We start from the raw sequence: 25,746 nt of genomic DNA, 5'->3' as shown, positions 1-25,746 counted from the left end.
GCTTCCCATCACCTGGAGATCATGTAATCATCAGGACTGCAGCAGTAAGTGATGGTCACTGACTGCAGTGTATCCAGCAATCCGAAAGGCAGACTGTAATGACCATCTCTGTCTTCTGTCTGGAGAGCCTGGCTTCTTTGATTCCCATTGAGCTGCAGACTCTGTGGAGAGTTAGGTCTCTGCAGAGTTAATATTTGGGACCGATCTGATATTTAACGACATTGCGTGGTCCACAAACGGTTAAAAGAATTTATTCTTATAAAAGCCAGAATAAAATCTGCACATCCAGAGCATTCTGATTACATCTGTCTCATTTTCATCCAGGACACTGGTATTAGCGTAAGGAAGAGGGTGATAAAGATCTTGCGAGATATCTGCTTGGAGCAACCAACCTTTCCCAAAATTACAGAGATGTGTGTGAAGATGATCCGCAGAGTGAATGATGAAGAAGGCATTAAGGTAAGAACCTTTGAGAATGTGTACTGGGGCAATACAGTAGGTAAGACATCCTGCTGCCCTGTATCCTAAAATTTAGGTCTAATGTCTCAAGATATCTCTGTTTGGGTGATGGGCTGTGTATAGTGGTCACGTCTTAAACACATAGGTTCTTCTTCATTATCCTTTATACTAAGGAGAACCTTTAAAAAGTGTAATGTAAAATGTCTGCTCATTGCACTGACTGTATAAAACCGTCACTACTCGCTACATAAAGTCTTAACGCTGCTGAATGTTTGTGGCATTTTTCCTCACTAGAAATTGGTGAATGAGACATTCCAGAAACTCTGGTTCACGCCAACCCCCCAAAACGATAAAGTAGCGATGACCAGAAAAATCCTGAACATAACAGATGTGGTAAGCGCTTTGGAAGGAGTTTTGGAAATACACATTGTGTGCATCACAAGAAGCAAATACACTTTGTTCACTAACCAGGACTGCAATGGATTTTTTTTTTCAGGTTGCCGCATGTCGGGACACGGGATACGACTGGTTTGAACAACTGCTGCAAAATGTGAGCAAAAGAGCTGTCCAGATCTTAATGATAATGTGGTTTGCTTCTAAAGAGACCTTATTAACTCTCTCGTCTTCTTTTCCCAGCTTTTAAAAGCAGAAGAAGATACATCGTACAAACCTGTGAAGAAAGCCTGCACGCAGCTAGTGGACAACCTGGTAGAACATATCCTAAAGTATGAGGAGTCCATGTCTGGTATGTAGACGGCTTGCACAGAAAACACAGGGGTCAACAACCTTCGACACTCCAGCTGTTGTGAAACTACAATTCCCAGCTTTATTTGTTTTTATGGGAGTTCTGTGAACAGCCGTGCAAGTATGCATGCTGGTAGTTGTAGTTTCAGAACAGCCAGAGTTGCAGAGGTTGCCTACCCCTGTGATAACAGGTTCACGTCTGGTGTATTTTTGGCCTGTAGGAGCAGATTCAAAGTTCAGTTTTAGTATGCAGTTGGTCTAGTGATGTGGTCAAAAAAGACCATTTAGGGGACCTTTTTATTTGATATCTTGTCATACATTCACGCAGGTACAGGGAAGATCAGCTCTGATGTCCTGGGTCTAGGTAGCCTTAGTAGCAGCCTTCTACCGCCAGCAGTCATATGATCAGGTTCATTATCATGGGACCAATGTGTATATATGGTTGCCTTTATTTTACGCCTGAACCGGAACGGCTCGCTTCTGGTTTTTAACATTCTCAGATGCCGTGGTTACATTTGACCAAGGCATCTGAATGGTTAAATGTCAATGGACTTTAGCTGCAGGTGCCTGCTGTTTCATACTCCAGAGCAGGTACCATGTTTAAAGACCCGACATGCACATCGTACATATGTGGTGGAGGTTTGGAAGGGGTTAATAGTACGGGCATTTTTGAATGCAGCAATGCAAATCTTTTTTGTTTATTTTAGTTTTTATTATAGGGAAAGGGGGATAATTAGAATTTGTTTTTAAACATTTTTTTCCACCTTTTTTTTTTGTCAAATCGCTTGTCCCTAAAGGTGCATTATTTGATAGTATCCAGCTGCAATTAAATAATTTTGATTTCTCGCCCATATTCCTTGGGGGACACAGGAAACCATGGGTATAGCAGCTCTGCTCCCTAGGAGGCGTGACACTAAGTGAAAGCTGTAAGCCCCTCCTCCATCAGCTATACCCTTGGGCCTGGCGAAGAGACTGCCAGTTTTTGCTTAGTGTCCAAGGAGGCAAGACACCCCCTGCTTATGCAGGGTTGTTTTCCTATAATTTTTTATTTTTTGCGTTATTTGTTGTTTTAATTCGATTTTTTTCTACCTACAGGGACAACAGAGGCGCATTAGACCCCTCTGTTTCTCCCGGGGTTGAGTTGCGCCAGTGCCGGTAATTCCGCACTGCCGCCTCCCCCACAGAAGACAAGGTGGACCAGGGCAGCCTCGCTCCCCTGCGTCCCGCCAGCTCAGGGTCGCCCGCACGCCAAGTCCCTCCCCCGGCTTCCTGCCACTGCGGTGCCAGGAGCTGAAGGGGCGACCCCGCTGGATGGATTGAGGGCGAAGACAGCGTATGGTGAGACAGGCTGCTCCAGCCTCCCCTTCCTCCCTCCCACCGCTGCTACATTCCCCCACCACTGCTACATCCCCCCCCCCCCCCCATGGGCATATCGGGACCGTTACCGGACATCATTTGGGGGGGACTTTGTCTTGGGCAAGTCCTTGGCACGGACGCTGCCTTCAGGGGACGGCTGCAGGCAAGGAGGCCGTCTGCCACATCCAGGCGCGGCGGGGGCCGCTTACTTGACGCGAACGGCGCCATTTCAAGAAGGGAGGTTCGGTCTTGGCCGGCACTTCATCACCTTGGGGGTTAAAATCATTTTGCCGCGCGCGCGCGGCTCTGCTTCTCCTTCAGCGCGGCAGAGGGGGGGCGGAGCTTCCTACATGCGCTCCGCTACTTCCGGTTTCGTCGGGCTCCACTTCTCATAGTGCTGCGTGGAATCCTCTCTGCCGTGCGCTCCTGAAGCCATTCATCTCCGTGCTGCTGCCTCTCCTCCACAGCCTCCTCAGTCTGTTCCCCTTGCTGCTGCCGCTTGCATCATCCGGGTCTGGTAGGACTGTTAACCCCCTCCGTGCCACCAGTACTGTTGCTTGGGTGTAATCCCCGTTCCGCTTTTCTCTGGGGTCTCCCACTTTAAGTGCAACATCTTTTTTCCACCATGTCAGACCCTTCTGCAGCCGCCAAGCCTTGGTACCATGCCTGTACTGCTTGTAGGGAACCCTTTCCCCGGGGGCAGTCTGATCCGCACTGTACTGCATGCCGAGCTCCACCGCAGCCTCAGTCGCCCGCTGTGTCGCTCCCTGCTTCCTCTGACCCGCCTGACTGGGCTAGATCCCTGTCCCAGGCCGTGGAAAGCCTCACTCATGTCGTGGGCCGCCTAATAGACAGGCCGCCTACCCCGCAGGACGCCACTCTTACTGTCGCGCCCTCCGGGTCCACTGCTTCTGCCGCTGCAGCGGGTTCTCTCTCTTAGTGACCCCTCCCGAGCTAGGCACTCTCAGAAGCGTCTTAGAGTAGAGCGAGCCTCCTCCTCAGAGGCCTCCCTCTCCCCGCCACGCGTGCGCACCCAGACGGGCCTCTCCTCTCCAAAGGATTCGCTCTCTGAAGGTGAATTGGCGGTTTCAGATTTGGAAATGGACTCGGCCCTGCCGTCCAAGCTAGCCTCAGCGATGGGTCAACTCATCTCTGATATTCGTGACACCTTTAAGGTGCAGGATGATCCCCCTAGCTCGGACGCAGCTAGCGTCTCCTTTATCAGACCCAGGCAGGCCTCAAAAGTCTTTCCAATCCACTCTGATTTCTCCTCCGTGGTGTCTAAGGCTTGGGCTCGCCCGGACGCCCGTTTTGTCAACCCCAAGAAGCTGGACATTTGCTATCCTTTTCCAGCCGATGTCGTGGCCACCTGGTCGTCCCCACCCAAGGTGGACCCCCCTGTGGCCCGGCTGTCAAAGAACACGGCCATCCCTGTTCCTGACGGGTCCTCTCTTCAGTCAGCGGAGGACCGTCGCATGGAGACCCTTTCCAAGGGCATTTTTGCTGCCTCCGGTTCTGCTCTCAGACCGGTTTTTGCCTCTGCTTGGGCAGGAAAAGCAATCTCTGCTTGGGGTGCGCAGCTGGAACAGGAGTTGGACTCGGACGTCCCCATCCAGGACCTACGTTCCTTGGCCCAGCTTATTATTCGGGCCGGGAATTTTGTTTGTGAGGCCTCCCTTGATGCGGGAGCCCTTATTGCACGCTCCTCCGCCCTGGCAGTTTCCGTCAGGAGGGAGCTCTGGCTGAAGGTTTGGAAAGCGGACGCTGCCTCCAAACGTTCCTTGGCGGGGCTACCGTTTGCGGGTTCCCGCCTTTTCGGGGTCCGCCTAGACGAACTTATTTCGGAGGCCACGGGTGGTAAAAGCACCCATCTTCCTCAACCCCAAGCCAGGGGCGCCCCCCGCGGACGCCCTGGTGCGTCTCGTTTTCGGTCCTCCCGCAGGGCCTCTGGGGCTCCCCCCACAGCTGCCGCTTCGGCTCCTCCCCAGGATAAGCGTAGGAAGCCGTTTTTTCGGGCGCAGCCCTCCTGGCGCAGGCCGCAGGCTGCCCGCGCACCCGCAGCAAAGCAGTCCTTTGCCTGAAGGCGCGCCCCCACCCACCCGGGTGGGGGGCCGGCTCCTCCTTTTCAGGGACGTCTGGATGGCTCACGTCTCCGACGCCTGGGCTCTCGAAATTGTGTCCTCCGGATACAAGATCGAATTTGCATCCTTCCCTCCAGATCGGTTCTTTCGCTCCCGCCCGCCGCGGGACCCGAAAAGCGCGGCTGCGTTCTCCGCGGCTGTTCAAGCCTTACTGGACAGGGGGGTGATTACCCCCGTTCCTCTAGAGGAAAGGTTCCAAGGGTTCTACTCGAACCTCTTTGTAGTTCCCAAGAAGGGAGGTTCGGTGCGGCCCATTTTGGACCTCAAAAAGCTCAACCGTTTTCTCCTCCTTCAACGGTTTCGGATGGAGTCCCTCCGTTCCGCGGTGGCTTCCCTGGAGCAGGGAGATTTCATGTCTTCCATCGATATACAGGATGCCTACCTCCATGTTCCGGTAGCCCGGTGTCACCATCGCTTCCTCCGATTCGCCGTGGGGGACCTCCACTTCCAATTTGTCGCCCTTCCCTTTGGGCTGGCAACAGCCCCCCGGGTGTTCACCAAGGTCCTGGCCCCGGTTTTGGCCTTACTCCGTTCCAGGGGTGTTTTTCTGCTACCGTACTTGGACGATATCCTCATCAAGGCTCCGTCCCTTTCTCAAGCGGTTGCCAGCGTGGATCTCACTCTAGAGACTCTGGCGAGGTTCGGTTGGGTCATCGACTTCCCCAAGTCCTCCCTTCCCCCCTCCAGACAACTAGTCTTCCTGGGAATGCTTTTAGACACGGGAGCGGCGGAGGTACGTCTTCCCTCGGAAAAACGACTGATCCTCCGTCGGGCGGTTCGGGGTCTCCTTCTCCACTGTCGACCGTCCTTCCGCTTCTGCATGCGGGTCTTGGGGCAGATGGTTGCCTGCTTCGAGGCGATCCCATTTGCGCAGTTTCACTCCCGCCCTCTCCAACGGGCGATCCTCTCCTCCTGGGACAAATCGCCGGAGTCTCTGGATCATCCCTTCCATCTATCGCCTCCGGTGCGGTCATCTCTCCGCTGGTGGTTACAGTCCCCTCTTCTGGGCAGGTCCTTTCTGCCACTCAACTGGTTGGTGGTTACAACCGATGCCAGTCTCTTGGGCTGGGGAGGCGTGTTTCCTCCCTGATCCGTCCAGGGCATTTGGTCTCCATCGGAGTCCAAACTCTCGATCAATGTCCTGGAGCTGAGAGCGGCCCTTCTGTCTCTGCGACACTGGACTCATCTGCTGAAGGGTCATCCAGTTCGTGTACAATCGGACAACGCCACGGCTGTGGCGTACATAAACCACCAGGGGGGCACTCGCAGCGCTGCAGCAATGCGGGAGGTCACCAGCATTCTCCGTTGGGCGGAAGCCCACGTCCCGGCCCTATCTGCAATTTTTATTCCAGGGGTGGACAATTGGGCGGCGGACTTCCTCAGTCGCACCACCGTCGACCCCGGCGAGTGGTCTCTTCACCCGGAGGTATTCGAGGCCATTTGCCTTCGTTGGGGCATACCGGACGTGGACCTCATGGCCTCCAAATTCAATCACAAGGTCCCCGCCTATCTGTCCAGGGCCAGGGATCCGGGAGCTTGCGGAGCCGACGCCCTCGTTCTTCCTTGGCGAGGCTTCGCACGCCCATACATATTCCCTCCCATCCCACTCCTGCCCAAGGTCCTTCGGAAGATCGCGGCGGAAGGCGTCTCGGTGATTCTGGTCGCTCCGGATTGGCCCCGCCGGTCTTGGTATGCCGACCTCATGCTGCTCCTGGCAGACGCGCCCTGGCCGCTGCCCGCCAGGGAAGATCTTCTCTCTCAGGGACTGATCTTCCACCCGCGTTTAGGGTCCCTACGTTTGACGGCGTGGTTGTTGAGACCACCGTCCTGACACGTAGGGGTTTTTCTGCGGACATCGTCCGCACCATGATCCGCGCCCGTAAGCCGTCCTCTTCTAGGATCTATTATGGGACCTGGAGGACCTTTTTGGCGTTCTGTGCCAATCTGGGGATTCCTCCGCTCCGCTTTTCTCTCCCCACCGTTTTGTCCTTCCTGCAGAGCGGACTTGTCCAAGGTCTGGGCCTTAGTTCTTTGAAGGGTCAGGTGTCTGCGCTGTCCATTTTGTTTCAGCGCCCACTGGCCCCCCTTGGTCCTGTCAAGACCTTCCTTCAGGGCGTGGCTCACGCGGTTCCCCCGTACCGCCCTCCGGTACCGCCCTGGGACCTGAACCTGGTTCTCTCAGCGCTCCAGGCTTCTCCTTTCGAGCCTCTGCGGACGGTTTCCTTGCGACTTCTGTCCTGCAAGGTTATTTTCCTTGTAGCCGTCACCTCTCTTCGGAGGGTGTCCGAATTGGCTGCACTCTCCTGTCTGGAACCTTTCCTAGTGTTCCACCAGGACAAGGTGGTTCTTCGTCCGGTCCCTTCCTTCCTTCCTAAGGTGGTCTCCGCCTTTCATCTGAACGAGGACATCGTTCTCCCCTCTTTGTGTCCTTCCCCTTCCCACCCGCGGGAGAGGAAGCTTCATCGCCTGGACGTTGTCAGGGCGCTCAAGGTTTACCTGGAGGTAACCAGCTCTTTCAGGCATACTGACTCGCTCTTTGTGGTTCCGGAGGGGTCGCGCAGAGGGATGGCGGCATCCAAAGTTGCTATCGCCCGTTTTGTCAAGATGGCTGTTACTGAGGCTTATCTCGCCAAGGGCAAGGTTCCGCCCCTCGGTGTTACCGCTCACTCCACTAGAGCGGTCGGGGCTTCCTGGGCTCAGAGGAATCGGGCTTCTACGGAGCAGATTTGCAAGGCGGCCACTTGGTCCTCCTTGCACACCTTCACCAAGTTCTACAGGGTGCATACTCATGCGTCGGCTGACGCTGCTTTAGGCCGTCTGGTGTTGCAGGCGGCAGTTGATTGATGCCTCTGGTGTTGGTCTAGTTTGTTCTGGTCCCTCCCTTCTGGGACTGCTCTGGAACGTCCCATGGTTTCCTGTGTCCCCCAAGGAATATGGGCGAGAAAAGGAGACTTTTGTATTACTTACCAGTAAAGTCTCTTTCTCGCTCTTCCTTGGGGGACACAGCACCCGCCCTTCATTTGGGTTACAGTTGTGGTTCCGGCTTGGTTGCCCCAGTTGGGGCTCGACAGTTCTTTTTCCGGTTGGTGGTTATCTTTCACTACTTGGACACGCAACTGGCAGTCTCTTCTCCAGGCTGAAGGGTATAGCTGATGGAGGAGGGGCTTACAGCTTTCACTTAGTGTCACGCCTCCTAGAGAGCAGAGCTATACCCATGGTTTCCTGTGTCCCCCAAGGAAGAGCGAGAAAGAGACTTTACTGGTAAGTAATACAAAAGTCTCCTTTTCTGCTATGCTGAAACATCAGTGTTTTAATTAGGTGCTAAACTGGCTAAATTCTATCATTGCGTTGTGAATGCCTGTTTGTTGACTGCAATAAATTAACATTGCAGACTGTGGGAGTTGTGCTGTGTTCCTATGGACCGCTGCCACCTGCAGGCCTCCATAGGAACTTACTGCTGTGATAGTCTTGGCTCCTTCAGAGGGCCAAAGCTATCACAAGGAACAAACAGCTGCGCTGGGGAAGTTGTTTGGGCACTAGGAGCACAGCGCTCCCTGGGAAAGCCTCTGTACCTGTAGCTGATTGTTAAGCAGTTAACAATAAAAATCCTGAACGTTATGAAAAGACATCAAGCAAAATAAACTTTCATTTAAAGTTTTTCAAATTATTATTTTTTATCTCCACCAGATTCGGACAATAAAGGTGTGAACTCCGGACGGCTGGTTTCTTGCATCACCACTCTGTTCTTATTTAGTAAAATCAGGCCTCAGTTGATGGTAAAACACGCCATGACCATGCAGCCATACCTCACCACTAAATGTAACGTAAGTATGTGTTCCATTACACAGACACTCGTCAGGATCCACCAAGGAAATCCTGTGTTTACCTCCAGCTTGATCTGTGTTCACAGACCCAGAATGATTTCATGGTAATATGCAACGTAGCGAAAATTTTGGAGCTGGTTGTGCCACTAATGGAACATCCGAGTGAGACCTTCCTCACCACAATAGAGGAGGATCTCATGAAACTAATCATCAAATATGGCATGACGGTAAGTTTCTTGTGTGCCGAGCAGTATCAGGTGTGTTTAGCTTCACATGGATCTCCTCCCTTAGCTTTTTAGATTCAGTTTCTGTACCTTGAAGATAATCATCCAAATGCAGATTTATTTAGTAGAGGTGGACAGGCATAGAACAGACTAAAGTTGATGGCTGGGGGTATTATTTTATGTTGGTGGTATCTTACATTCTGCCTGACAGACCTGTTAATGTCTCAGCACAATACGCTCGTAAAACGCCCTTATGTCATGCAGAGGGTTTATTATTTATTTATTTTTTACGTTTCACTTTATTCATTTATTCTGGGGCTCATTTACACGATCGTATGTATTTTGTGGTCTGCAAAACACGGATCTGCAAAAAAAAATAAACATACGGATGGCGTCTGTGTGCGTTCCGTATTTTGCGGAACCGAACAGCTGGCCCCTAATAAAACAGTCCTATCCTTGTCCGTAATGCGGACAATAATAGTACATGTTCTATTCTTTTGAGGAACAGACATATGGAAACGGAATCCACATGGAGTAACTTCAGTTTTTTTGTGGACCTGTTGAAATGAATGGTTCTGCATACAGTCCGCAAAAATGGAATGGACACTGAAAGAAAATGCGCTTGTGTGTATGAGTCCTAACAGGGAATATATTATCTGACAACACTGGCAACTGGACACAACAGCCCAATATTACTAGTGCAGGTATGGCCAACCTGCGGCTCTCCAGCTGTTGCAAAACTACAACTCCCAGCATGCCCAGTCTGCTAACAGCTATCAGCCTACAGCAGGGCATGGTGGGAGTTGTAGTTTTACAACAGCTGGAGAGCCGCAGGTTGGCCAGCGCTGTACTAGTGATTTGCATGCCTGGACATGAAGAGAATATGCAGATAGCTTCTTCTTTCCATGCCTCCAAGCCCTGTCTGCACTGATGACATAATTACCAATGTTATGGGGTACTCTAACAACCACCTGAATGCTGGAGCCAGGCTTTAGCACTTAGGAACAGGGAACTGATTATTTCAGTTTCCTGTTACACTAGATGGTTGGTCTGTCAGTATGCAGAAGCATGCAGTGCCTTAGGAGACAGCACATGAATGAATGAACTTCCGGCATAGGGACAGGGCCATTAGTCTGTTCATTTGAGTGGGATGTACATAAAAACACTCTTGACCTGTGTTCGAGAATTTATTACTGTACTTCCTGCCCTGCTCACGAAGTAGACTGCCTGAACCAAACAAGTGTATAGTATTGCTTTAGGTTTTAGTCTCACCTTTTGGCATTTTTCTTTATTCCAGGTGGTACAGCATTGTGTGAGCTGTCTCGGGGCTGTTGTCAACAAAGTAACCCAGAATTATAAGTTTGTTTGGGCCTGTTTTAATAGATACTATGGTAAGTTTCCATCTGTATCATTCTCAATTAACGGCCTCATAGAAGCAGCTTATCCACCATGTAAACAGGAGAAATGATAAATGTGCACCCTGCTGATGCGACTCTGGGTTCCTTGTCCTCGGCCAGGACTTTGTCCACTGGGTAAAGGCAATATCAACTTTTAGGCAGTGGGGGAGTAGAATAAACCTGCTGTTCCGTTGGACGTGCTTTTTTTTGCCTCCTACAGTTAGCCTGCTGAATTAGTTCCACAGTTAATGCACTTATTTTCACTTCTTTGTGAACTTACCCATTTGTTTTTCTAGGTGCGCTGATAAAGTTAAAAACTGAGCATCAGGAAGACCCTAACAGCACCGTACTGACCACCAACAAACCAGCTCTCCTGCGCTCGCTCTTCACTGTCGGGGCTCTCGCTCGACATTTTGATTTTGATCAAGAAGATTTCAAGGGTAGCAGTAAAGTAAGTTTAAAAAATTGAGGTATTAACCCTGCAGTTTAGGGAAACATCACATCTAATGCCGCATCTTATTTATCTTGCAGGTCAACATCAAGGACAAAGTTTTGGAGTTGCTGTTGTACTTCACAAAACATTCAGATGAGGAAGTGCAAACTAAAGCCATTATTGGACTTGGTGAGAAAAGCATTTTATTAGCCTTTGCTTTCTTCTCCTTGCAAAGATAATGATGTCTTATCCTCAGGATAGATCATCATTATCACATCATTGGCGGTCCTGGCATCCCCACTGATCAGCTGTTTCAGGGAGCTGCTGCTCTCACCAGAGCAATGCAGGCTCCCGGCAGCATTCCTAGTACAGCGTTGTACATGGTATAGTGGCAGTGCTTGGTATTGCAGCTCAGCTCTATTGAATGGAGCTGAGCTGCAACTAGGCCACATGAAGGATGTACAGTGAAGTCCTCTTCTAACAGCTGATTGGCAGGGGTCCTGGGTGTTGCACCCTCGCAGATCTGATACTGATGTCCTATCCTGAGGATGTCATACATTTCTTTTGCTGGATAACCCATTTAAAGGAAATGGGTCACAAAAAATTGTATCTGTCAGTTATAACCATATAGCAACACACTTTTTTTCCCTTTTTATATTCTGATTGCAGTTTTATTCTCTTTCCTGAATATGATTATGTGGGCAGCCATCTTGCCTGAGCTGTTCTTAACAGCATTTAGAAGGGATTAAGAAAATTGCTTTGTGGCAGCCCCATGGTCCATAGACACAGTGGTCAGGAGGGGACTCATTAACTTCTATGGGAGAGTCTTCTAAGCATGCTCTGTGACCTGTGCAGAGGTCAATGTACAAGGAAAGAATAGTTAAGATGTGACAATCATCTATTGTGAATGGGGAATCCTGTCTCTTCTATACTCCTCATTACAGGCAGAATTGGAAATACAGATAAGCAGATAACTGCAGTAAAGTGATCTGTACAGATCAAGAATTGGCACCAATTATTAGGCTTAGTAATATATATATATATATATATATATATATATATATATATGTATATGAGAGAGACATGGAAAATGTTAAATAACGGTCCAAAATTCTTTAAAAATATGTTAACCATAAAAACGTGATTTAAACAATAGGTCATTTTCTGATGACACACTCCCTCATCTTCTTGACTGCCCAGGGTAAATTTTCACTTTTTGGAATGCTAGATTCTTGGGTACTTTCAAATGTTGCAGAAAAGCTTTGAATTTCCCATCTAAGTTTGTGATGAAAAGACTGCAGCCGAAGATATTTAACATATGCGCTTCCAGCCGTTAACAGCCTGCCAGATCTCTATGCATTCCGGCATTCCCCGAAGTAACCAACTCGCTGTCCGGCCGCAACTCGACAAATATGCTGATAAAAGGCAGGACAAATAGCTTTGCATGCAGTGGTATTTGGCCGCTGCTTGGCATATTTACCAGGTTGCGGTTGCCACTGGTTCTCATTCTAGTAAATGAGGCCGGCGGGTAATCAGTAGCTTCCGGCGGGACATCTCCAGCAGGCTGCTTCCTTGCTGGAACTGCCTGCTGGAAATGTGAAACTAGCCTAATCCACATGTTGTGGAAATTCACATGCGGTGTGAATTTAAAATCTGCAGCATGTCAATTCTTTTGATTCCCCCGCTTCCCCCTCAAATGATATACCCAGTTTCAGTATAGCTAGGATCTGAACACTCAGTGCAGCAGAAATTCCACTATCGTGTGAGGAACTGGCATCGGACGCACAGCAGCTAGCTGCCATATGTTTATAGCTTCTGGAAGATGATTTCTTAATTCATAACCAAAGACTCCTGTACATCAGCCCCCATAGCTTTAATTTAGCAGAGAGTGCCCCTGTCTGAAGTCTGAGTTTAATTTGTACATTCCCTGCTATTTATTTCTCAAACCTCTTGTAGAACGATGTTTGAATTCAAAGCTTTTTTTTTCAATGAATGTTACATTTGAAAGTTTGTATTCATTGTCCTCGAAGTTAACAGATTAATGTCATAACCGATTTTGCGTGTTTTTAATTTTTTAGGGTTTTCATTCATTCAGCATCCAATTCTCATGTTTGAAGTGGAGGTGAAAAATTTGTATAACAGTATTCTCTCCGACAAGAACTCATCGGTGAACCTGAAAATTCAAGTACTGAAGAACCTCCAGACCTACCTGCAAGAGGAAGATACCAGGATGCAGCAAGCCGACAGAGACTGTAAGTGAACTTCAACTCTTACCACCAGTCAGCAGCTTCTTATGTGGGCAAGTGGAATAGAGTTTGGTGCTTGTGCTGAGCTTTAACCTGCTTTAAAGGGCTTGTCCAGTTTCAGGATTTTGATGACCATCAGTGAGGGTCTGACAGCTCTTGGCACCCCCAGCGATCAGTAAACAGAAGGGGTTGCGAGAGCTGTGTGTTCCATGTTTTTTTATCAGTAATTTTTTTGATTGTTTTTTGATATATTATAAGGTTACATTTCATATGTTTAATTTAACAATTGATCAGTAAACAGAACTTATACAACAGTTTCCTTGTATTATCATTATTTATTAATTACAGTGGTTGAATTATATAATATTAGTGAGTGGAGAATAATTTGTCCTAACATCTGGTTTTCAGTTAATCCATGTATATCCATACACAAAGACACATGTATATGTGTATATACATATATACAGTGGATATAAAAAGTCTACACACCCCGGTTCAAATGTCAGGTTTCTGTGCTGTAAAAAAAATGACAAAGATAAATCATTTCAGAACTTTTTCCACCCACTCTTATAACTGGGGATGTAGCTGTGTTCAGAATTAAGCAATCACATTCACAATCCTGTTAAATAGGAGTCAGCTTACACCGGCCATCATGTAAAGTGCCTCTGATTAACCCCAAATAAAGTTCAGCTGCTCTAGTTGGTCTTTCCTGAAATTTTCTTAGTCGCATCCCACAGCAGAAGCCATGGTCCACAGAGAGCTTCCAAAGCATCAGAGGGATCTCATTGTTAGAAGGTATCCGTCAGGAGAAGGGTACAAAATAATTTCCAAGGCATGAGATATACCATGGAACACAGTGAAGACAGTCATCATCATGTGGAGAAAATATGGCACAACAGTGACATTACCAAGAACTGGACGTCCCTCCAAAATTGATGAAAAGACGAGAAGAAAACTGGCCTGGGAGGCGACCAAGAGGCCTACAGCAACATTAACCACCTCAGCCCCCAGTGCTTAAACACCCTGAAAGACCAGGCCACTTTTTACACTTCTGACCTACACTACTTTCACCATTTATTGCTCGGTCATGCAACTTACCACCCAAATGAATTTTACCTCCTTTTCTTCTCACTAATAGAGCTTTCATTTGGTGGTATTTCATTGCTGCTGACATTTTTACTTTTTTTGTTATTAATCGAAATTTAACGATTTTTTTTGCAAAAAAAATGACATTTTTCACTTTCAGTTGTAAAATTTTGCAAAAAAAACGACATCCATATAGAAATTTTGCTCTAAATTTATAGTTCTACATGTCTTTGATAAAAAAAAAAATGTTTGGGTAGAAAAAAAATGGTTTGGGTAAAAGTTATAGCGTTTACAAACTATGGTACAAAAATGTGAATTTCCGCTTTTTGCAGCAGCTCTGACTTTCTGAGCACCTGTCATGTTTCCTGAGGTTCTACAATGCCCAGACAGTACAAACACCCCACAAATGACCCCATTTCTGAAAGTACACACCCTAAGGTATTCGCTGATGGGCATAGTGAGTTCATAGAACTTTTTATTTTTTGTCACAAGTTAGCGGAAAATGATGATTTTTTTTTTTTTTTTTTTTTCTTACAAAGTCTCATATTCCACTAACTTGTGACAAAAAATAAAAAGTTCTATGAACTCACTATGCCCATCAGCGAATACCTTGGGGTCTCTTCTTTCCAAAATGGGGTCACTTGTGGGGTAGTTATACTGCCCTGGCATTCTAGGGGCCCAAATGTGTGGTAAGGAGTTTGAAATCAAATTCAGTAAAAAATGACAAGTGAAATCCGAAAGGTGCTCTTTGGAATATGGGCCCCTTTGCCCACCTAGGCTGCAAAAAAGTGTCACACATCTGGTATCCCCGTACTCAGGAGAAGTTGAGGAATGTGTTTTGGGGTGTCTTTTTACATATACCCATGCTGGGTGAGATAAATATCTTGGTCAAATGACAACTTTGTATAAAAAAATGGGAAAAGTTGTCTTTTGCCAAGATATTTCTCTCACCCAGCATGGGTATATATAAAATGACACCCCAAAACACATTCCCCACCTTCTCCTGAGTACGGAGATACCAGATGTGTGACACTTTTTTGCAGCCTAGGTGGGCAAAGGGGCCCACATTCCAAAGAGCACCTTTCGGATTTCACAGGTCATTTTTTACTGAATTTGATTTCAAACTCCTTACCACACATTTGGGCCCCTAGAATGCCAGGGCAGTATAACTACCCCACAAGTGACCCCATTTTGGAAAGAAGACACCCCAAGGTATTCCGTGAGGGGCATGGCGAGTTCCTAGAATTTTTTATTTTTTGTCACAAGTTAGTGGAAAATGATTATTTTTTTTTTTTTTTTTTTTTTCATACAAAGTCTCATATTCCACTAACTTGTGACAAAAAATAAAAACTTCCATGAACTCACTATGCCCATCAGCGAATACCTTGGGGTCTCTTCTTTCCAAAATGGGGTCACTTGTGGGGTAGTTATACTGCCCTGGCATTCTAGGGGCCCAAATGTGTGGTAAGGAGTTTGAAATCAAATTCTGTAAAAATTGACCTGTGAAATCCGAAAGGTGCTCTTTGGCATATGGGCCCCTTTGCCCACCTAGGCTGCAAAAAAGTGTCACACATCTGGTATCTCTGTATTCAGGAGAAGTTGAGGAATGTGTTTTGGGGTGTCTTTTTACATATACCCATGCTGGGTGAGATAAATATCTTGGTCAAATGCCAACTTTGTATAAAAAAATGGGAAAAGTTGTCGTTTGCCAAGATATTTCTCTCACCCAGCATGGGTATATATAAAATGACACCCCAAAACACATTCCCCACCTTCTCCTGAGTACGGAGATACCAGATGTGTGACACTTTTTTGCAGCCTAGGTGGGCAAAGGGGCCCATATTCCAAAGAGCACCTTTCGGATTTCACTTGTCATTTTTTACAGAATTTGATTTCAAACTCCTTACCACACATTTGGGCCCCTAGAATGCCAGGGCAGTATAACTACCCCACAAGTGACCCCATTTTGGAAAGAAGAGACCCCAAGGTATTCGCTGATGGGCATAGTGAGTTCATGGAAGTTTTTATTTTTTGTCACAAGTTAGTGGAATATGAGACTTTGTATAAAAAAAAAAAAAAAAAAAAAAAAATCAGCATTTTCCACTAACTTGTGACAAAAAATAAAAAATTCTAGGAACTCGCCATGCCCCTCACGGAATACCTTGGGGTGTCTTCTTTCCAAAATGGGGTCACTTGTGTGGTAGTTATACTGCCCTGGCATTTTCCAGGGGCCCTAATGTGTGTTAGGTAGGTAAATGACCTGTGAAATCCTAAAGGTGCTCTTTGGAATATGGGCCCCTTTGCCCACCTAGGCTGCAAAAAAGTGTCACACATGTGGTATCGCCGTATTCAGGAGAAGTTGGGGAATGTGTTTTGGGGTGTCATTTTACATATACCCTTGCTGGGTGAGAGAAATATCTTGGCAAAAGACAACTTTTCCCATTTTTTTATACAAAGTTGGCATTTGACCAAGATATTTCTCTCACCCAGCATGGGTATATGTAAAATGACACCCCAAAACACATTCCCCAACTTCTCCTGAGTACGGCGATACCACATGTGTGACACTTTTTTGCAGCCTAGATGCGCAAAGGGGCCCACATTCATTTTATGAGGGCATTTTTAGACATTTGGATACCAGACTTCTTCTCACGCTTTGGGGCCCCTAGAATGCCAGGGCAGTATAAATACCCCACATGTGACCCCATTTTGGAAAGAAGACACCCCAAGGTATTCAATGAGGGGCATGGCGAGTTCATAGAAATTTTTTTTTTTTGGCACAAGTTAGCGGAAATTGATATTTTTTATTTTTTTCTCACAAAGTCTCCCGTTCCGCTAACTTGGGACAAAAATTTCAATCTTTCATGGACTCAATATGCCCCTCACGGAATACCTGGGGGTGTCTTCTTTCCGAAATGGGGTCACATGTGGCGTATTTATACTGCCCTGGCATTCTAGGGGCCCTAAAGCGTGAGAAGAAGTCTGGAATATACATGTCTAAAAAATTTTACGCATTTGGATTCCGTGAGGGGTATGGTGAGTTCATGTGAGATTTTATTTTTTGACACAAGTTAGTGGAATATGAGACTTTGTAAGAAAAATAAATAAAAATTCCGCTAACTTGGGCCAAAAAAATGTCTGAATGGAGCCTTACAGAGGGGTGATCAATGACAGGGGGGTGATCAATGACAGGGGGGGGTGATCAATGACAGGGGGTTGATCAATGACAGGGGGGTGATCAATGACAGGGGGGGGTGATCAATGACAGGGGGTTGATCAATGACAGGGGGGTGATCAGGGAGTCTATATGGGGTGATAACCACAGTCATTGATCATGCCCCTGTAAGGCTTCATTCAGACGTCCGTATGCGTTTTGCGGATCCGATCCATCTATCAGTGCATCCGTAAAAATCATGCGGACATCTGAATGGAGCTTTACAGGGGGGTAATCAATGACAGGGGGGTGATCAGGGAGTCTATATGGGGTGATCACCACAGTCATTGATCATGCCCCTGTAAGGCTTCATTCAGACGTCCGGATGCGTTTTGCGGATCCGATCCATCTATCAGTGGATCCGTAAAAATCATGCGGACGTCTGAATGGAGCTTTACAGGGGGGTGATCAATGACAGGGGTGTAATCAATGACAGGGGGGTGATCAGGGAGTCTATATGGGGTGATCACCACAGTCATTGATCACGCCCCTGTAAGGCTTCATTCAGACGTCCGGATGCGTTTTGCGGATCCGATCCATCTATCAGTGCATCCGTAAAAATCATGCGGACATCTGAATGGAGCTTTACAGGGGGGTGATCAATGACAGGGGGGTGATCAGGGAGTCTATATGGGGTGATCACCACAGTCATTGATCACGCCCCTGTAAGGCTTCATTCAGACGTCCGGATGCGTTTTGCGGATCCGATCCATCTATCAGTGCATCCGTAAAAATCATGCGGACATCTGAATGGAGCTTTACAGGGGGGTGATCAATGACAGGGGTGTAATCAATGACAGGGGGGTGATCAGGGAGTCTATATGGGGTGATCACCACAGTCATTGATCACGCCCCTGTAAGGCTTCATTCAGACGTCCGGATGCGTTTTGCGGATCCGATCCATCTATCAGTGCATCCGTAAAAATCATGCGGACATCTGAATGGAGCATTACAGGGGGGTGATCAATGACAGGGGGGTGATCAGGGAGTCTATATGGGGTGATAACCACAGTCATTGATCATGCCCCTGTAAGGCTTCATTCAGACGTCCGGATGCATTTTGCGGATCCGATCCATCTATCAGTGCATCCGTAAAAATCATGCGGACATCTGAATGGAGCTTTACAGGGGGGTAATCAATGACAGGGGGGTGATCAGGGAGTCTATATGGGGTGATCACCACAGTCATTGATCACGCCCCTGTAAGGCTTCATTCAGACGTCCGGATGCGTTTTGCGGATCCGATCCATCTATCAGTGCATCCGTAAAAATCATGCGGACATCTGAATGGAGCTTTACAGGGGGGTGATCAATGACAGGGGTGTAATCAATGACAGGGGGGTGATCAGGGAGTCTATATGGGGTGATCACCACAGTCATTGATCACGCCCCTGTAAGGCTTCATTCAGACGTCCGGATGCGTTTTGCGGATCCGATCCATCTATCAGTGCATCCGTAAAAATCATGCGGACATCTGAATGGAGCTTTACAGGGGGGTGATCAATGACAGGGGGGTGATCAGGGAGTCTATATGGGGTGATAACCACAGTCATTGATCATGCCCCTGTAAGGCTTCATTCAGACGTCCGGATGCATTTTGCGGATCCGATCCATCTATCAGTGCATCCGTAAAAATCATGCGGACATCTGAATGGAGCTTTACAGGGGGGTAATCAATGACAGGGGGGTAATCAATGACAGGGGGGTGATCAGGGAGTCTATATGGGGTGATCACCACAGTCATTGATCACGCCCCTGTAAGGCTTCATTCAGACGCCCGTATGCGTTTTGCAGATCCGATCCATCCATCAGTGGATCCGTAAAAATCATGCGGACATCTGAATGGAGCTTTACAGGGGGTTGATCAATGACAGGGGTGTAATCAATGACAGGGGGGTGATCAGGGAGTCTATATGGGGTGATCAGGGGCTAATAAGGGGTTAATAAGTGACGGGGGGGGGGGGTGTAGTGTAGTGTAGTGGTGCTTGGTGGGACTTTACTGAGCTACCTGTGTCCTCTGGTGGTCGATCCAAACAAAGGGGACCACCAGAGGACCAGGTAGCAGGTATATTAGACGCTGTTATCAAAACAGCGTCTAATATACCTGTTAGGGGTTAAAAAAAACACATCTCCAGCCTGCCAGCGAACGATCGCCGCTGGCAGGCTGGAGATCAACTCTCTTACCTTCCGTTCCTGTGAGCGCGCGCGCCTGTGTGCGCGCGTTCACAGGAAATCTCGCGTCTCGCGAGAGGACGCACCGGCGCGTCCACCCAGAAGAGCAGGGCCGCCGCAAAGACGCAATCCTGCGTACGGCGGTCCAGAGGTGGTTAAAGGAGCTGCAGGAATATCTGGCAAGTACTGGCTGTGTGGTACATGTGACAACAATCTCCCGTATTCTTCATATGTCTGGGCTATGGGGTAGAGTGGCAAGACGAAAGCCTTTTCTTACGAAGAAAAACATCCAAGCTAGGCTACATTTTGCAAAAACACATCTGAAGTCTCCCAAAAGCATGTGGGAAAAAGTGTCATGGTCTGATGAAACCAAGGTTGAACTTTTTGGCCATAATTCCAAAAGATATGTTTGGCGCAAAAACAACACTGCACATCACCACAAGAACACCATACCCACAGTGAAGCATGGTGGTGGCAGCATCATGTCAGGGGGCGGTTTTTCTTCAGCTGGAACTGGGACCTTAGTTAAGCTAGAGGGAATTATGAACAGTTCCAAATATCAGTCAATATTGGCACAAAACCTTCAGGCTTCTGCTAGAAAGCTGAACATGAAGAGAAACTTCATCTTTCAGCATGACAACGACCCAAAGCATACATCCAAATCAACAAAGGAATCGCTTCACCAGAAGAAGATTAAAGTTTTGGAATGGCCCAGCCAGAGCCCAGACCTGAATCTGAATGAAAATCTGTGGGGTGATCTGAAGAGGGCTGTGCCCAGGAGATGCCCTCGCAATCTGACAGATTTGGAGTGTTTTTGCAAAGAAGAGTGGGCAAATCCTGCCAAGTCAAAATGTGCCATGCTGATAGACTCATACCCAAAAAGACTGCGTGCTGTAATAAAATCAAAAGGTGCTTCAACAAAGTATTAGTTTAAGGGTGTGCACACTTATGCAACCATATTATTTTATTTTTATATTTTTTCTTCCCTCTACCTAAAAGATTTCAGTTTGTTTTTCAATTGAGTTGTACAGTTTATAGGTCACATTAAAGGTGGAAAAAGTTCTGAAATTATTTCTTTGTCTAATTTTTTTACATCACAGAAATCTGACATTTGAATAGGGGTGTGTAGACTTTTTTATATCCACTGTATGTGCATATGTGTAAAAACGCGCACCCACTTCCGCACACATATATTCATACATCCTTCTTAGATTGTCCACATATATGCATGCACACATGCCCATATACAGCCAGGTCAATAAATATTGGGACATCTACACAATTCTAACATTTTTGGCTCTATACACCACCACAATGGATTTGAAATGAAACGAACAAGATGTGCTTTACCTGCAGACTGTCAGCTTTAATTTGAGGGTAATTACATCCAAATCAGGTGAACGGTGCAGGAATTGCAACAGTTTGCATATGTGCCTCCCACTTGTCATTTCCATACTGTATGCGTTTGAGACCGATGTCCATACTTCCGTGATGGTGGGGATTTCTGGACTTTTCCATTTTTGTGCTATGAGGCTTCTTGTGGATAATATTATATGGGATCCCACTGTTGCGGTATGTTGTGGAATATGTTGATTTGGTAGAAAACATAAGGAAAAGTCTGGAGATGGTTGAATGTTTATATGGAGCATCTTGTTTTAGTTTTTTAAATACCAGTTTCCAAAATGTTTGATTTCTTGGGCATGACCACCATAGATGTAGATAGGTTCATTGAGCTCCACAATGTTTCCAGCATAGATCAGAGTAGCTGGGGTCAATGTGGTTTAGTTTTCTCGCCCATTTTCCTTGGGGAACACAGGAGACCTTGGGTATAGCTCAGCTTCCTAGGAGGCGTGACACTAAGTGAAAACTTTTAAGCCCCTCCTCCAGCAGCTATACCCTCAGCCTGGAGAGAGAGACTGCCAGTTTTTGCTTAGTGTCCAACGAGGCAAGACATGTTTTTTTTTCTCTCCTTATAATTTTTTATTTTATTTTTTCTTCTTCTCTTCAGGGACAACAGAGACGCACTAGACCTCTCTGTTTCTCCCGGGGTCGAGCTGCGCCAGTACCGGTCATCCGCACTGCTGCCTCCCCCACAGAAGGCAAAGGTGGACCAGGGCAGCCTAGCTCCCCTGCATCCCGCCAGCGTAAGGGTCGCCCGCACGCCAAGTCCCTCTTCCAGCGTCCTGCCACTACGCTGCCAGCAGCTGAAGGGGCGACCCTGCTGGAACGGACCGAGTGGCTTCTCCAGCCCAACGCCCACAGTGTCGCCGGGTGCATGTCCCCTTTCTATAGGTGGAATTACGCACTCACCGGTTACGGTACTGTCCTTGTGCATGACCCCCTTCCTTAGGCGGAATACCGCACTTTCATTGGCGGGGTAGTTGTATTCTCACGGCATACGGTGTTAGGTGGATTATTACACTATCACTTAATGCGATGGTATCCATGTGCATGTCCCCCTTCCCTAGGCGGACTTCCTGTGTTCCTACTGGATTCAGTGAGGCCATGTGCATGACCCCCTTCTGGGTGGAATATGGTATGCCCTACTTCTCTGAAGTTCTTACTGGTCTTGAGCATCACCCCCTTCTTAGGCGGGCCTTTACACTCTTGCCGAATGCAGTGTCTGCCAGCTGCCTTTTCTAGGCGGACTGCTTGCGTTACATCGCATACTGTACTAGTCTTGTGCAGGACTCCCTTCCAGGCGGCATATTGCACTTCTGTAGATACTGTGGGGCTCTGTCGATGGCCCCCTTCCCAGAGTAAATATTTACAGTGGGTGAACATTCATGCGCGCTCTGTGCATTGTATGGGCCGTGTATGCCTTCTCCTTCCGTAGGTGGGTTGGAATTCTCACCGCTTACGGGGCTGACCGTGCGTATGTCCCCCTTCCTCCCGCGACATAAGTGTTTCCCTTGGGTTACAATGCTAGCCGCATGCCTTACACTCTTCTCCGGAGAGATCATTCTGCTTCCACCTGGTCCGGACGTGGTCTACTTGCTATCTGCCTACACCGAGCTAGGCGGTGCTCATTCTTGGGTTTGGACAGTATTTTGCGGTTCTGCTTGTGGCAGTATCGACCATGCTCGTTGGCCCTTCCACCCGTGGAGTGTTCATGGCTGCTGGATGCGTACCCATTGCGTCCTCCTTATGCTTTGCTTCCCTGCGCAAGCGGTCTCATGGACGAGAGGGCTGTCTGCAGCGCCCTTCGAATACTAAGTTGGCTCTGGCGGGTCTACGGTTCCCTCACCTACTACCATTCCCTCCTCTTCGGATGTGGTGTGGTATGAGTCCTTCCTATGGGCTCCCTCTGCACTTTAGTGCCGCTCTGCTGCCAGGTTTGGATCGCTCTCCTTTGGAAGGTCACCCAACTTTTCTTGGGTGCTTCGGTTATGCCAGGTCCGGGGACCTCCACCTTGGGTTCTTCGGGGTGTTCGCATTCTGCGAGGCGTTGAGCCGGGTGCCACACAGAGTATCTGGTGTTCTGCCTTTGAACTGTCCTACTCTGACTACCCTGTTACCCACTTCTCCTTTCGGTTGGAGGAGTTATGCCGGCGTCTGCCTCGACTGCTTCTTCTCGCCGGCTCTGTTTTGGCTCCTGCTCAGAGCATATCCCTCCGATGTTTCTTCTGCCCTGGTCAGGCTTCAGGGGCTGTTCCTTCACAGCCCTCTCCTCGGGAGAGTATGGTTGTTGACTTGGATTGTTCCGGAGTTCCTGTTGTGACCTCGGACCATCTCCTTCGCTCACACTAGCTGTACTGGCCGTGTGCTCACTTGCCGTGCCTACCGCATTCTGTCCTCACGCTTAGGTGACAGATTGCGTTTTTCTGTTCTAGGCGGGGGTCCTGCTGTAAACCGGGGGTAGCCGCATTGCGTTTCTACAGCAAGGCCATCTTCATCCCTTCCTGCTGTTGTCCCTGCTTGAGGACTACTCTTCCTCAAAAAAAAATCTGATTCCTAAATATTTGTAGAAGTCTGTTTTAGGTAAAGGATATTGGGAAGCTACCGTATTTTTCGCCATATAAGACGCACCGGCCCATAAGATGCTCCTAGGTTTTTGAGGAGGAGATAAGAAAAAATATTTTGACCCAAAAAGTGTGCTTTTGGTGGGTTTTGAACTAATGGTGGTCTGTGGCTGGCACTGTTATGGGGGCATCTGTGGCTGGCACTGTTATGGGGGCATCTGTGGCTGGCACATATAGCATCTTATGCTATGTCATCCACAGATTCTACCCCCCCCCCCCCCCCTTCCCAATAAGTGTCACTGTGTAGTGTGAATGACCCCCAATACAGGGGGTGGGGGCTGGCATCTAGTTTTGTAATGGCAGCGGGGCCCGGTGCAGTCACTGTATTCTATTGCACTGGGCCCCGCTCACTGTAGTAATCCTATCTATAACTGTAGGCAATGTTTAACTATTATCTTCAATGCAATCCATTAATCTTCATTTACTAACGTCTGTATCAGGTAGGAGGCCGGGCGGGCAGCCACTGGCAGCGTAACTCGCTACGTCACGCGCATGCTCCGCCCACTTTATGAATGAAGCAGGCGGCGTGTGACGTAGTAAATTACGCTGCCAGTGCCCGGCCTCCTGCCTGATACAGACGTTAGTAAGTGACGATTAATGGATTGTATTGAAGATAATAGTTAAACATTGCCTACAGTTATAGATGGGATTACTACAGTGAGCGGGGCCTGGTGCAATATAATAGTGACTGCACCGGGCCCCGCTGCCATTAAAAACTAGATGCCTACCTAGCCCCTCCTCCCTCCCCACTGATACACCCGCCGACCACGCTGTGCAGCATGCGGTCGGCGGTGTATCAGTGTAAACTGCAGCATTCGCCCCATAAGACGCACTGCCATAATATCTGAATTAATTCTGTGTTTTTTGTTTGTCCATATAAATTTGGAAATTTAATTTTGTAGTTGAGAAAAGGAGTTTTTGATTGGAATGGCAATTGTGCGGAATGTATATAGAATAGAAGGAAGGATAAACATTTTGACTAAGGCTATTTTGTCAGCCCAGGATAGTTGTATTTTTGTATATGAGAGTAATTTTTGAGGTATTGAAGTTAATAAGGGTTTAAAATTTTCTTTATATTTATTTTGACTGTTATACGTGATGTATATTCCTAGATATTTTATTTTTTTGTTCCATTGATATGGTAGTGATGCGGTTATTCCTAATTGTATTTTACAAGGAATGCTGATCTTCAAAATTTGTGATTTATTTTCATTTATTTTGTAGTATGAAATCGTATTAAATTTGGATAAGGTAGTTTGTAGTGTATTTAGTGAAAGTTATTTTTTTTTTTTATATTATATTGTCAGCGTATAATTTTTTTAATGTACTGTTGTACCTACTTAGGGGTACTTTCACACTTGCGTTGTTTGATTCCGGCTTGCAGTTCCGTTGTCTGGCCTGCCTGCCTGATCAGGCAACGTGTATGCAAATGCATGTCATTTTTTTCTGACTGATCAGGCATTTTTCAGACTTATCAGGATTCTGATCAATCTAAAGAAGCCTGATCAGTCTGAAAAATGCAGTGCAATACCGAATCCAATGTTCTGGTGTCATCCGGCAAAACAGATCCGGTATTTTTTTTTTTCACATTTTAACCCCCTAAGGACACAGCCTTTTTACACCTTAGGACCAGGCCATTTTTTGAAAATCTGACCAGAGTCCCTTTAAGTGCTGATAACTTTAAAACGGTTTGACTTATCCAGGCCGTTCTGAGATTGTTTTTTCGTCACATATTGTACTTCATGACACTGGTAAAATGGAGTAAAAAAAAAAATTTTTTTTGCACCAAAAAATACCTAATTTAACAAAAATTTGAAAAAAATTTGCAAATTTCAAAGTTTCAGTTTCTCTACTTCTGTAATACATAGTAATACCCCCAAAAATTGTGATGACTTTACATTCCCCATATGTCTACTTCATGTTTGAATTGTTTTGGGAATGATATTTTATTTTTTGGGGATGTTATAAGGCTTAGAAGTTTAGAAGCAAATCTTGAAATTTTTCCGAAATTTACAAAAACTCAATTTCTAGGGACCAGTTCAGGTCTCAAGTCACTTTGCGAGGCTTACATTATAGAAACCACCCAAAAATGACCCCATCTAAGAAACTACACCGCTCAAGGTATTCAAAACTGATTTTGCATACGTTGTTAACCCTTTAGGTGTTGCACAAGAGTTATTGGCAAATAGGGAGGAAATTTGAGAATTTCATTTTTTTGTCTAATTTTTCATTTTAACCCATTTTTTCCACTAACAAACCAAGGGTTAACAGCCAAACAAGACTGTATCTTTATTGCCCTGACTCTGCCATTTACAGAAACACCCAATATGTGGCCGTAAACTACTGTACGGGCACACAGCGGGGCGTAGAGTGAAAGGTGCGCCGTTTGGTTTTTGGAAGGCTGATTTTTATGGACTGGTTTATTTAC

At 47.1% G+C, this 25,746-nt stretch overlaps 1 protein-coding gene across 1 annotated transcript in view; it reads left to right on the top strand.

The window, feature by feature from the left end:
* Window positions 1-25,746, top strand: part of NIPBL (NIPBL cohesin loading factor) — a 158,192-nt gene that overhangs the window by 107,383 nt on the left and 25,063 nt on the right. Inside the window, exons 31-40 of the mRNA XM_040420964.1 lie at window positions 325-459; window positions 754-852; window positions 956-1,009; window positions 1,096-1,204; window positions 8,388-8,524; window positions 8,611-8,751; window positions 10,046-10,139; window positions 10,442-10,596; window positions 10,677-10,767; window positions 12,657-12,830. Coding sequence (XP_040276898.1) covers window positions 325-459; window positions 754-852; window positions 956-1,009; window positions 1,096-1,204; window positions 8,388-8,524; window positions 8,611-8,751; window positions 10,046-10,139; window positions 10,442-10,596; window positions 10,677-10,767; window positions 12,657-12,830 — 1,189 coding nt within the window. The remainder of the gene's footprint in view (window positions 1-324; window positions 460-753; window positions 853-955; window positions 1,010-1,095; window positions 1,205-8,387; window positions 8,525-8,610; window positions 8,752-10,045; window positions 10,140-10,441; window positions 10,597-10,676; window positions 10,768-12,656; window positions 12,831-25,746) is intronic.

This window comes from Bufo bufo, chromosome 2 (genome assembly GCF_905171765.1).
Source record: "Bufo bufo chromosome 2, aBufBuf1.1, whole genome shotgun sequence".
Lineage (NCBI taxonomy): Eukaryota > Metazoa > Chordata > Amphibia > Anura > Bufonidae > Bufo > Bufo bufo.
Note: the sequence above shows the minus strand (reverse complement) of the source record. Positions and strands in the feature narration are given on the sequence as shown.